This window comes from Chiloscyllium plagiosum, chromosome 12, assembly GCF_004010195.1.
Source record: "Chiloscyllium plagiosum isolate BGI_BamShark_2017 chromosome 12, ASM401019v2, whole genome shotgun sequence".
Lineage (NCBI taxonomy): Eukaryota > Metazoa > Chordata > Chondrichthyes > Orectolobiformes > Hemiscylliidae > Chiloscyllium > Chiloscyllium plagiosum.
Genome location: NC_057721.1, coordinates 38,196,904 through 38,209,002, shown reverse-complemented (window position 1 = coordinate 38,209,002; position 12,099 = coordinate 38,196,904). Strand labels below are relative to the sequence as shown.

The 12,099-nt window shown below is 40.4% G+C and overlaps 1 protein-coding gene across 1 annotated transcript in view; it reads right to left on the bottom strand.

The window, feature by feature from the left end:
* Positions 1–12,099, bottom strand: part of tspan7b (tetraspanin 7b) — a 118,498-nt gene that overhangs the window by 3,870 nt on the left and 102,529 nt on the right. The window contains exons 3-7 of the mRNA XM_043700834.1: positions 10,515–10,589; positions 9,875–9,970; positions 7,817–7,972; positions 3,684–3,767; positions 628–712 (exon numbers count right to left, since the gene is read on the bottom strand). Of these exons, the coding sequence (XP_043556769.1) occupies positions 644–712; positions 3,684–3,767; positions 7,817–7,972; positions 9,875–9,970; positions 10,515–10,589 (480 nt within the window). The 3' untranslated portion in view covers positions 628–643. The remainder of the gene's footprint in view (positions 1–627; positions 713–3,683; positions 3,768–7,816; positions 7,973–9,874; positions 9,971–10,514; positions 10,590–12,099) is intronic.

The window sequence follows — 12,099 nt, the reverse complement described above, 5'->3', positions numbered from 1 at the left end:
TCATTTTGTCATCTTCATTTCTCATTAATATTTCAAATTAACATTTCTCTCCTCACTGCCCAGAGAGTTCCAATCTCAGACACTTGACAGAGCTGACAATCCTAATGTCACTTAAAAAAAATGTGTGATACCACAAACCTACATCTTGGAAAGATTCCAACAACTATCGTTCAAAAGACAATCAAGGACAAGTTTCATCAAACCATATAATTTGATCTATTCAGGACAAGATTTTGAATACTTTCTAAATGTCTCTTCCAATGTCCTAAGAACAATTTTCTCTCCTAAATTTTCATTCTTTTGAAATCAGTTTTGTGGCAACAGGATAGTGAGATAGTACTAACGGTTTTAAATGTAATTAGAATTGATCCAGACAATCCAAATTCGCCTTTTCTCCCTCCTCAAATTCAAAATAAAACTGTACAAATGAAATTAGTAAAAATATTTTGCTAAGACAACTCTAGATCAAAAATGCTTGATTTGATTTTAGTTTAGTATGCAATTGTAAATTAGCTACTAATTTTGAAACCATTTTGACCACTTCTGCTGCATACATTTTCTGAAAATGGTATTTGTTCTTCATACTGTGGAGCAAAGTTAATAATTGTATTCACAAGTGCAACTTACCTTCTTCAGCCCTGTATTACACCATTTCATACTGGTTTGCAGTGATGAATCGAGACAAACAACATGCCAGCAACATTCCAATTAACTGGAAAAGGAAAATAAAAACTGTGTTATTTCATGACAAAAAAGTGATAGAATTTTGAGCTGGTTTTTAACTTGTGTGTCAGTGTTTACATGAAGTACAACCAAAAGAGAAAATGCTGGAAAATCTCAGCAAGTCTTGCAGCATCTGTAAGGAAAGAAAAGAGCTGATGTTTTGAGTCTAACTGACCCTTTGTCAAAGCTAAAAAAAGGGAGAAATAGGGAGGTATTTATACTCGGCTGAGAGAAGACGTGTCATGGCTCCAGAAGCAAAGATTGCAATAAAGAGGTGATAATGACAGTGCATATTATATGGAGAGATTATATGGAGATAGGTGCCGTGAATGCCTCCCCCCCACCACAGCTTCCAACCTCATAGTCTCCCAACCCCAGACATCCCGTTTCTACCTACTCCCCAAAATCCACAAGAAGGACTGTCCCAGCAGGCCCATTGTGTCAGCATGCTCCTGCCCCACTGAACTTATGTCCTCCTACCTTGATTCCATCCTTACTCCTCTGGTTCACTCCCTCCCCAGAGAAAGTGAGGACTGCAGATGCTGGAGATCAGAGCTGAAAAATGTGTTGCTGGAAAAGCGCAGCAGGTCAGGCAGCATCCAAGGAGCAGGAGAATCAACGTTTCGGGCATAAGCCCTTCACTCCCTCCCCACCTATATCTGGGATTCCTCTGATGCCCGGCGACACATTGACAGCTTTCAATTCGCATACCCTAACCACCTTCTATTCACCATGGATGTGCACTCTCTTTACACCTCCATCCCACACCAAGATGATTTGAAAGCTTTTTGCTTCTTTCTCGAAGAGGCCCGAACAATCTCCATCTACCACCACTCTCTTCCACCTGGCTGAACTTGTTCTCTCTCTCAACAACTTCTCCTTCAACTCATCCCATTTTCTCCAAAACAAAGGTGTAGCAATGGGTACCCTCATGGGTCCTAGCAATGCCTGCTTTTTCATGGGGTATGTGGAACATTCCTTGTTCCAGGCCTACCCGAGTCCCCTTCCAGAACTGCTTTATCGGTACATCGATGACTATTTCGGTGCGGCTTCATGCTCTCGTCCTGACCTGGAAACTTCATAAACTTTGCTTCCAGTTTCCATCCCTCCATCACCTTCACCTGGTCCATCTCCGACACTAGCCTTCCTCTCCTTGACCTTTCTGTCTCCATTTCCGGCAATAGTCTATCCACTAATATCCATTACAAGCCCATTGACTCCCACAGCTATCTGGACTACAGCTTTTCTCACCCTACGTCCTGTAAGGACTCTATCCCTTTCTCTCAGCTCCTTCGCCTCCACTGCATTTGTTCCGATGAGACCGCTTTCCAAAGTGGTGCTCTTAATATGTGCTCCTTCTTCTCCAACCGTGGCTTCCCACCTACAGTTGTTGACAGGGCTCTCGACAGCGTGCCGTCCATCTCCCGCGCCACAACCCTCACCCCCTCCCTCCCCTCCCAGAACAAGGATAGGGTCCCTTTTGTTCTCACCTTTCACCCCAACAGCCTTCACATGCAAAGAATAATCCTCCGTCATTTTCGCCAACTCTAACACAACGCCACCACTAAACACATCTTCCCTTCCCTCCCCCTGTCTGCATTACGCAGAGATCGTTCCCTCTGGGACAACCTAGTCCACTCCTCCATCACCCCTAGCACCTTTCCCAACACACACGGCACCTTCCCATGCGATCGCAGAAGGTGCAACACCTACCCCTTTACCTCTTCCATGCTCACCATCCAAGGCCTCAAACACTCAATTTAAGATTACGAAGCATTTCACTTGGACCTCGTTCAATTTGGTCTATTGCATTCATTGCTGCCAATGTGATCTCCTCTATATCGAAGAGACAAAACGCCGACTGGGTGATTGCTTTGCTGAGCATCTTCGGTCTGTACGCAATCAGGTCCCGGACCTTCCTGTGGCTTGCCACTTCAACACACAATCCTGTTCCCTTGCCCACATGTCTGTCCTTGGCCTGCTGCAATGTTCCAGTGAAGCTCAACGCAAACTGGAGGAACAGCATCTCATCTTCCGACTAGGCACGTTACAGCCTGCTGGTCTCAACACTGAATTCAACAACTTCAGATGATTATCCCATCTCAACCCCTCTGTTTTCATTCTGCTCCGTAATTTTATTTCATTAATTTTATTTATTAATTTTTTTTTCATGGTTCTGTACCTCTTATTTCTTGATTGTCTCTCTTTCTCTCACTCCCCATTCTCTATTCACCTTTTTCCTCTCCTCTTCCCCCTTTGCTACCCTTCTCCCCCTTTTCCATTTTGCCTCTGCTTCACCCATCCCCCACATATATCACCTCTTTATTGCTACCTTTGCTTCTGGAGCCATGACTCACCTTCTCTCAGCCCAGTATAAATACCTCCCTATTTCTCCTTTTTTTTTAGCTTTGACAAAGGGTCAGTTAGACTTGAAACGTCAGCTCTTTTCTCTCCTTACAGATGCTGCAAGACCTGCTGAGATTATCCAGCATTTTCTCTTTTGGTTTCAGATTTCAGCATCCGCAGTAATTTGCTTTTGTTTACATGAAGTACAGACTGGCAAAATGTAACATAATTCTGTTTGAATCTGGTCTCATAGATTGGCAATGGGTGAGCCTAATTACATCACTTCAAGTCTCTCTGCAACACCTTTGCAAGACAGCATTTCCCTGTCCTTACCTTGAAAAGACGGCACTGTTAAAATAAAGCAAGGGATACACCAACTAAGTATGACAGCAAATTTCATTACTATCATTCAAACTGATGGATCCGGATGACAGTGTCAACCATTTTGAGCATCATTCAAAGCCTGAAGAAGGATCATTTCCCTTAATTATAGAAATAAGGGGTTAGATAATGACATTACTGACAACATGCCAGAGTTCCCATTATGAATCCCAGCAGATAAAGTTCTGCATCAGGTGTGCAATATCAGAAAATGACTCTAGTGATGATTGTACCTGTAAGAAGGCAATTCCAAATGCAACGCCAGCAATAATTCCCATGTTTGTCTCCATGAAGCTGGTCACCAATTCATAACAGCCCTACAAATAAAAACAGTCAACAAGTTAATGGCATTTTCTATGTAATTCTTACTAACATATACTTATCAGCCCTATATGTGATGATCTACTTGAATTCTGACCATCCTTTCGCAAATACATGTCACATTCCTTCCTTTTGGCTTTCTCCCTCTTTGTGGATGATGTTTCTACTGATGCCAGCAATTACCTCATACTTTGCAATCATAGTCTGGTATTCTCTTGCCAAAGGGAGGAGCCAAAGGATGTGGTTTACTTGGACTTTCAGAAGGTTTTCAATAAAGTCCAACATAAGTGATTTGCACGTAAAATTAAATCACATGGTACTGACAACGATAGAGAACTAGTTGGTGTACAGCAAACAAAGTTGGAATAAATGGGTCTTTTTCCAAGTGTCTGCCAGTGACTACTGGGGTGCCTCAGGGATAAGTGCTTGGATCTCAACTATTCATAATATATATATTAATGACTTAGTTGAGGAAACTAAATGTAATATCTCCAAGTGTGCAGATGTCACAAAGCTGGATGGGAGAGTGAGCTTTGAGGAAGATACAGAAATGCTTCTGTGTGATTTGGTTAAGTTTAGTGGCTGGCCAAATGCAAGGCAAATCATGAATAATATGGATAAATCTGAAGTTATCCACTTTGGCAGCAAAAACAGGAAGACAGATTATTATCTGAATGATGATAGATTGCACAAGGGGAAGGGTCAATCCTGGTTGCTGAAAGTAAGCAGGCAGCTGCAGCAGCCATTAAAGTAGCTAAATGGTATGTTGGACTTAATGGTGAAAGATTCAAGTACAGGAGCAGGGCATGTCTTGCTGCGATTGTACGGGCCCTTGGTAAGACCACACCTCGAGTATTATATGCATTTTTGGTCTCCTTGTCTGGGGAAAGATGTTCTGGTTATGGAGGAACAGAAGGTGTACCAGACTGATTCCTGGGATGGCAGGACTGACGTGTGAAGAGAGACTGGATCAGTTCGGATTATATTCACTGGAGTTTAGGAGGAGGAGGTGGGGAATCTCATTGAAAACTATAAACCTCTAACAGAACTAGAAGGGTAGATGGAGGATGGATGCTCCTGATGACTGGGGAGCCCAGAAACAGAGGTCACAGTCTAAGGATACAGGATTGGCCATTTAGAAATGAGATGAAGAGAAAGGTCTTCACCCAGAGTGTGGTGAACCTGTGGAATTCTCTGCCACAGAAAGTTGTTGTGGCCAATATACTGAATCATCAGCTGTGATCATATTGAAAAGCTGAACAAGTTTCAAGGGCTGAATTCCTTACTCCTCTCCTATTTTCTGTTTCAATATTTGTCAACCTCTCTGTTCTGCCGCCTCTTTTTGCTCACCTGTCGTAATTCCTCCTTCTTTGGCTTAGTGTCAAATTCCTGGAGAAGGGCTTATGCCCGAAACGTCGATTCTCATGTTCCTTGGTTGCTGCCTGACCTGCTGCGTTTTTCCAGCAACACATTTTCAGCTTAGTGTCAAATTTTGTCTGCTTCACTTCCTGGGTAATTCATGGTGGTTTTGCTTCACTATTGAAATGTATGTACTTGTTGCACAAAAATATGTTTTGGTTTACAATTTACTCCAAGTAGTTGTCTACTCTTAACAGGCAGTCTGAGCAAAGTCTTCACTCAAAGAAAACAAATTTCTTGCATCAATGTTTATAAACACTAAAACTGATTAACTATAACTTCAGGACAGCAGCAACAAGGGACTTACCATTTTATAGTAAAGGTCCTGAGAAATATTAGTCATTGGAAGTAAGATCACAGATTTTAGTCCTCCAAAGGGGAAGGGATGGTGTTGGATGGCATAAGAAACAATGTTCTGGATGTAGGTTTGCTCGCGGAGGTGTTTGGGTTTCTTTGGGTTGGTGATGCCATTTCCTGTAGTGATGTCATTTCCTGTGATGATTAAATGACATCACTAACTCAAAGAAACCCAAACATATAGATAGAAAGCAGGAGCCAGCAGCAGTGCTTTGCCTGGAGGCCCACTGAAGATGTTACCTAGTAGGGTGACGAAATGTTTGGAAATGAACCTTCTAGCTCAGCGAGCAAACCTATATCCAGGACCTCAACCTGAGCTACACATATTCTCAAAACTTGCTAAGAAGCAATGTATTTATATAGTTGGTTCTGCCATAATGCAGTAGTTCCATTCTTGTGCAATCCCATGTTAAGAAAATTGTGTAATATCAGCACCACCAAAACTAATGGGGCTGGATTAATTTTGTAACCAATACACACTTTAAAAGTTTGTGCTATAGAAACAGGTGCCTCAATTCGTCAATCGCGTTCTAGTGAATTTGCATTAACGAAACACACATTATAGCACAACAACCAGTATAGCAATAATCCTGGAGCTCCCTCCCTAACTCACTGAGGGTATTCCTACACCTGAAAGGCTGCAGCTGTTCAGGGAGGAAGCTCCCCATCACTTTCTCAAGGGCAATTATGGATGGGCAATAAGTACTGGCCTGGCCAATGACTTCCAAATCCCATGAACCAAAATAAAATCTAATAGTCATTAATTTTTCAGGATTTTGTACTGCACTCACTTCTGAGTCCAAAAACTGCATAATCAAGCACCACTAACTGACTTAGAACACAAATTTAGACTGTTGTTGTGAATAGATGGGAGTGAACGGACAGAATAAAAACAGGCAAACATAGCAAATTGCACAATACAAGCTGTGATAAAGTTTCTCTTCATTAGAATTTACATTCTCTGGCCATTTACAAACATTTGAATGCGGAACAAAAGTTGGCCATTCAGCCTTCAACCCTGCTCTGCTATTTCATAGGCTCGTGGCTGATCTGATTTTAACCTCAACTCTATATTCCTGTATATCCCCAATATTCTTTCATTCCTTTGGTCATCAATATTCTATCTAACTCAACCTTAAAAGATTCAGCATTTAAAGATTCAGCATCCCTTGCTTTTTGATGAAAGGAATTCCAAAGACTCTCAACCCTTTTGAGGGACTTATTTTCCCTCATCTCTGTATTAATTGGGTGCATCCTTATTTTTAAACTATGACCCCTTAGTTTTAAGTTCTCCCAGAAGGAGAAACATCCTTTCCACATCCACCTGATCAAGCCCTGTCAGGATCTTATGTTTCAATTAAATTACCTCTGACTGTTCTAAATGCCAGAGAATACAGGGTTAGCCTGTCTAGCCTTTCCTCATTGTGTTTTCTGCTCATTCCAGGTACTGGTTTAGTAAACCTTGTCTGAACTACTTCCAATGCATTAACAGCCTTTATAAATACAGGGACCATTACTGTACATAGTACTCCAGATGCAGTCTCATGAACAACTGAAGCATTACCTCCCCAGTTATGCATTCAATTTCCCTTGCAATAAAACAAAAACAACATTCTGTTAGCTTTCCTGAGTTCATTGCTTTAATCCTCCCACTGAGCAGTAGTTCCCCAACTCTAAAACTATAGCACTGAGCATTTCTGACAGTCCCTATCTTTAAGATAATTGATTAGATTTTTCTGTTACAGTTCATGATTGCCACAGTATGGTGGAGGAAGGAAAGTAGGCAGGATCATTCATGAATATTTTCTACATTAAAATTAATGGGCATAAGACAGCAATGTCTCTGTGTCTTGGCTAAGTGGTCTTTCTTTCTGGCCACTTACTTGAACAGGAAAATCCTGAAATGTCAGACAGGAGTTCTTCCTGCCTTTTCAATTGGACACTTAAAATTTCAAGTTTGGAGGAGCAGGAAGTTCTCTCAGTATGTTAAAATTCTTTGCTCAAAAAATAACAGATGAATTGTTTTTTTATGGAACGTTGTCTGTAGTTTACATGCTCTATAAAGCTGCATTACTGTGACTGCACTTTTAATATCATTTATTGGTTGTAAAGTGAGTTAGGTTATCGGAAGATGAGCACAATCTTTAGTGAAAATTTATTTCTTTATTATGTTTCATTTCCTTTGTGTATTTAAAACTAAAAGTAAATTATGCACAAAATTCAAGTTGCAAGTGCAGTAAGACTTCTCAAACTCCCCATGTGTCTATACCTGTTGGTAGACTTTAGTGGCAGCAATAGTCATGTTCCGTAAATCCTCTGGGTTACAGTCACTGCTGTTTATACAACAACTCCGAGGAAAGCTGTGCTCAGGCCAGTAGGTGCTGGTGATCCAGTTTGTGTAGTTCTGCACACCACAGCAGCGCAGCTGCAAAAGAGAGACATTTGACTTGTACAAGTGTGATTTTGCTGAGAGCAAGAGAAAGAAATAAAGTAAAAACAATGAGAGAGACATAGACAGGAGAAAAGGATAGGGAAAAAACAAAGAAAATCTGGATTCATAAAACATTAAACATTATGTTAATTGTTGTTTAATTAACGGAGTCTTTGATTTTCCCATCAGTGATAAAATACAGATAATCAATGCAAACCTCAAAGAAAGCTGCCCACAAATCCTATTGGCCTCAGTGTTGCTGCATTCCCATTGGGAATTTGATTCTGGTACCAACTATAGGGAATGGCTGAGCTTCTGTACAGCCAACCTGAAATGAATCATTGTACCACAGACTGGCAGGTGAGAGTCTCAGGCATACTTGAACCTCATTTATATAAACATTGTCAAATATTCAATCATTCAAAATGAAAGTTAGTTTAAAAGTATAGGTTGAGATTTCTGACTCTCTCGTGACCATTGTTTTCAGCAGAATTGGTACAGCAGAGGTTCTGCCATATGCTGATCTTTCTTGTATCCATCCAGTTTCCTACCAAAATGGCAGGATATGCGATATCCAATATACATAAACATTTTGTAATGACATAATTTATAGAAATACATCATCCAATGTATAAATTGTTAATCGTGCACTAGAAAAACTGGATGAAGGGGACACCTCTTTACTCCTGGCATCCACAGCAGCAATGGGTAACCTAGAGGCTATTTAAATGTAATTGTTCAAAGTGCTTATGTAATCAAACCAATACAAACAAATCAGTGATTAAATGCCAAAACATTGACATTTTTTCTTGACTTACACCAGCATTAGAGTGTAAAGACCAGTGTCTTTTTATTTCTGTTTTCATTGTGGATTGAAATGAGAAAAGAATGGTTTGTAAAACAAAGGATTGCTGTGTAGTTTGAAAGCAAGTAATTATACATTCATTCTGAAAGCTATTTGTACAGCTGGCAGTTACAGCAGACTAACTCAAGCTGATGGGTTGTGTATAGATGGAGCTCTGGTTGGCAAGAAGTTCATTGGTCTATGGACCAGTGACCAGTTATTGATGATAAAGGCCTTCTGCCTACCAATAACCTTGTGATAGTTTCTTGAGTAATTGAGCAGCTTGGAACTAGGAACAAGATACAGAGAAGCAGTCTGGTCTCCACCATTCTGTGCAAGAAGCCATTTTAAACCTGGAGAAAACCAGTTCAATTTTCCTTCAGCCGTTGCTGTAGGCTATGGTTTTTAATTGGTAAGTTAAAAAAAAACTTTATTACAAGTTTACTAGTCACTCTATGCCTCTTGCAACCCAGTGAAAGCATCTAGAGAAGAACAACTGTGAATTAGAGTTTTCACCAGCCCCAGAATCACCCAAGAAACTCTTGTGAACAGGAATCACGGAACTTTTTTTCCAAATTTCCCTTCTGGCCATAATCCATGTATTTTCCTATCTGTGGTGTGTTGGTGTGTGTAAGGGGAAGTTTACAAGAGAATTAGAGGTTTAATTAGTAAGGTTGTATGCTGATGGTTTATAATTTTTTTTTACCTGCAGCTTGAGTCTATTTGTAAGACTCCTCCACTCTTTCCCTTGCCTAACCCTGGGTACCCTCTTTTTTTGCCCTATTAGTTATTCAGCTTATATTCAACTTTTTCAAAATCTCTAGTACAGGGATTTATCTGATATAAGTAAGTACAGTACTGAAATGAAAGAGCAGTGAAGGGATATACCAGTAAACAAAGTGTAACTACATGTAGACAAGCTTTCAGATCTGGTTTCAACGTTTACAGTTATGCTTTTTGTCTATTACAGCCCAATATTTTTGTAATAATCCTTGCCGAACTCATAGGAAGAGAACTAATTACACTTGACACAGTAGTTATAAATGACTTACACTATTCTGTACGTCATCCACTGCATGACTTTGCTTGTCTTTTCCATTGTAATTATGAACAGCATCTGTGTAAGTCTTGAAAAAGATGTCCTTGATCTGAGAAAAACAGAACAATATTTAGTACTTGTACAAAAAATGCTATTGTTCGTATTGTACTGAACGAATTGCACTTATAATAGTCTAAAATGTTCCAAAGCACACACAGCTGGATCAGCAAATTGAATAGGAAGGAAGAGGGGTTAAAAGATGCAACCTAAAACCCAGTTAAAGAAGTTATGAAAAGGACTTAAGATAGGCAGAGAAAGTAACACAGAAGAATTGAGAAGGAGGAATTCCACAATATAACTGGCAGAAGGGACTGCTCCTGATGGTGAAATGGTGACTGGGGATGGGATGAGAGGGGGGACAGTGTGTAAAAAGTCTGCAGTTTTACATAATGATCTCTGTCATTTCACAAAGAGGATGAAACTGAAACATTGTTTCATATATTTCTCATGCTTGTTTTGCAGCAAATACATTGCAAATAAAGTAGACAATTAAGATAACACAGATATTTGCAATACCTGATGAAAATACAAGAACAAGATAAAGGATTCATGATCTTAGATCCTAATTCAAGTAAGATTACACACAAACTTACCTCATGTCGGAACACAAATCCTGAAATGCCAGCCACCAACTCTGCCAAGAATACCAAGGAGAGGAACATGGCATACTGCAAACAGAGAAGCAATGGTCTAGATGTTATTGACCTTAAACATCATTAACAAGGTAAACCCAAAAGTACGTTGAAAGGGATTCCTGCTTCTGCTAAACTATGTACTCAAAAATAAAATGCGGTAGCACCTGAACTCAGAAGTTACAAATAGAAATCAAAAAGATAAACATCAAGGCTTTGATTTTTCACTGAAAAGATGCCTTGCACCTACTTTTCTCTGCTCTGCTGAACAAAAAGATCTTGGAGTGCAGGTTCATAGTTCCTTGAAAGTGGAGTTCAGGTGGATAAGGTAGTGAAGATCGCACTTAGTTTACTTTCCTTTATTGGTCAGAGTATTGAGTACAGGAGTTGAGAGGTCATATTGCAGCTGTACAGGACATTGGTTAGGCCACTTTTGAAATATTGTGTGCAATTCTGGTCTCCTTCTTATCAGAGGGATGTTGTGAAACTTGAAAGGGTTCAGACAAGATTTACAAGGATGTTGCCAGGGTTGGAGGGTTTGAGCTATAGGAAGAAGCTGGGGCTGTTTTCCTTGGAGCGTCAGAGGCTGAGGGGTGACCTGAGAGAAGTTTATATAATCATGAGGGGCATGCATAGGGTAAATGTACAAGATATTTTCCCTGGGGTGGGGGAGTCCAGAACTAGAAGGCATAGGTTTAGGGTGAGAAGGGAAAGATTTCAATGGGACCTAAGCAGCAATGTTTTCACACAGAGGGTGGTGCATGTATGGAATGAGCTGCCATGGAAGTGCTGGAGGCTGGTACAATTACAACATTTAAAAGGATGGGTATATGAATATGGGATATGGGCCAAGTACTAGCAAATGAGACTCGATTAGGTTGGGATATCTGGTCAGCATGGACGTGTTGGACCTAAGGGTCTGTTTCTGTGCTGTACATCTCTATGACTCTACTTTAGGGATAAAGGCCTTTATGCTCCATAAATTCATAATTTTGGAAACATGTTCATGTGCATCTGTAAAAGGAAAAGACAAATTTGTAAAATACAAGAGCCTGGCTCAGAGAACCTACAGATGTTACTGAATTTCCAAGTTTATTTATTTGTTTGTAGTTGCATTGGCAGTTTTTCTTTATAATAGTTTGGACCGGTAGCTTTTTCCCTCTCAACCTCTTCCTGAGAACATAGTTTGTGTTCAGTAAAATTAAGGAATTGCTTCTTGAAAAGAGTCATCCTGTCATCTTCTAGCCTGCTTGTAGGTTGCAATCCCATGAGAATATGTGCAAGCCAGTGTGCTACAATCTGCCACTGTACTATGTTTTATTGGAAAAGATGGAAGAAAATGCACAACTCCAATCTACTTACACTCTCACATTTCAATTCTCACCAGCCCCCACCATCTTCACTGGAGTGTCAGACTTGACAAGATGCACGAATGTCCTGAACTACTTGTCCGACCTGCCTAGCTCCTTTTCCACCTATCCACTCCACCCTCTCCTCCCTGACCTATCACCTTCATCTCCTCCCCCACTGACCTATTGTACTCTAT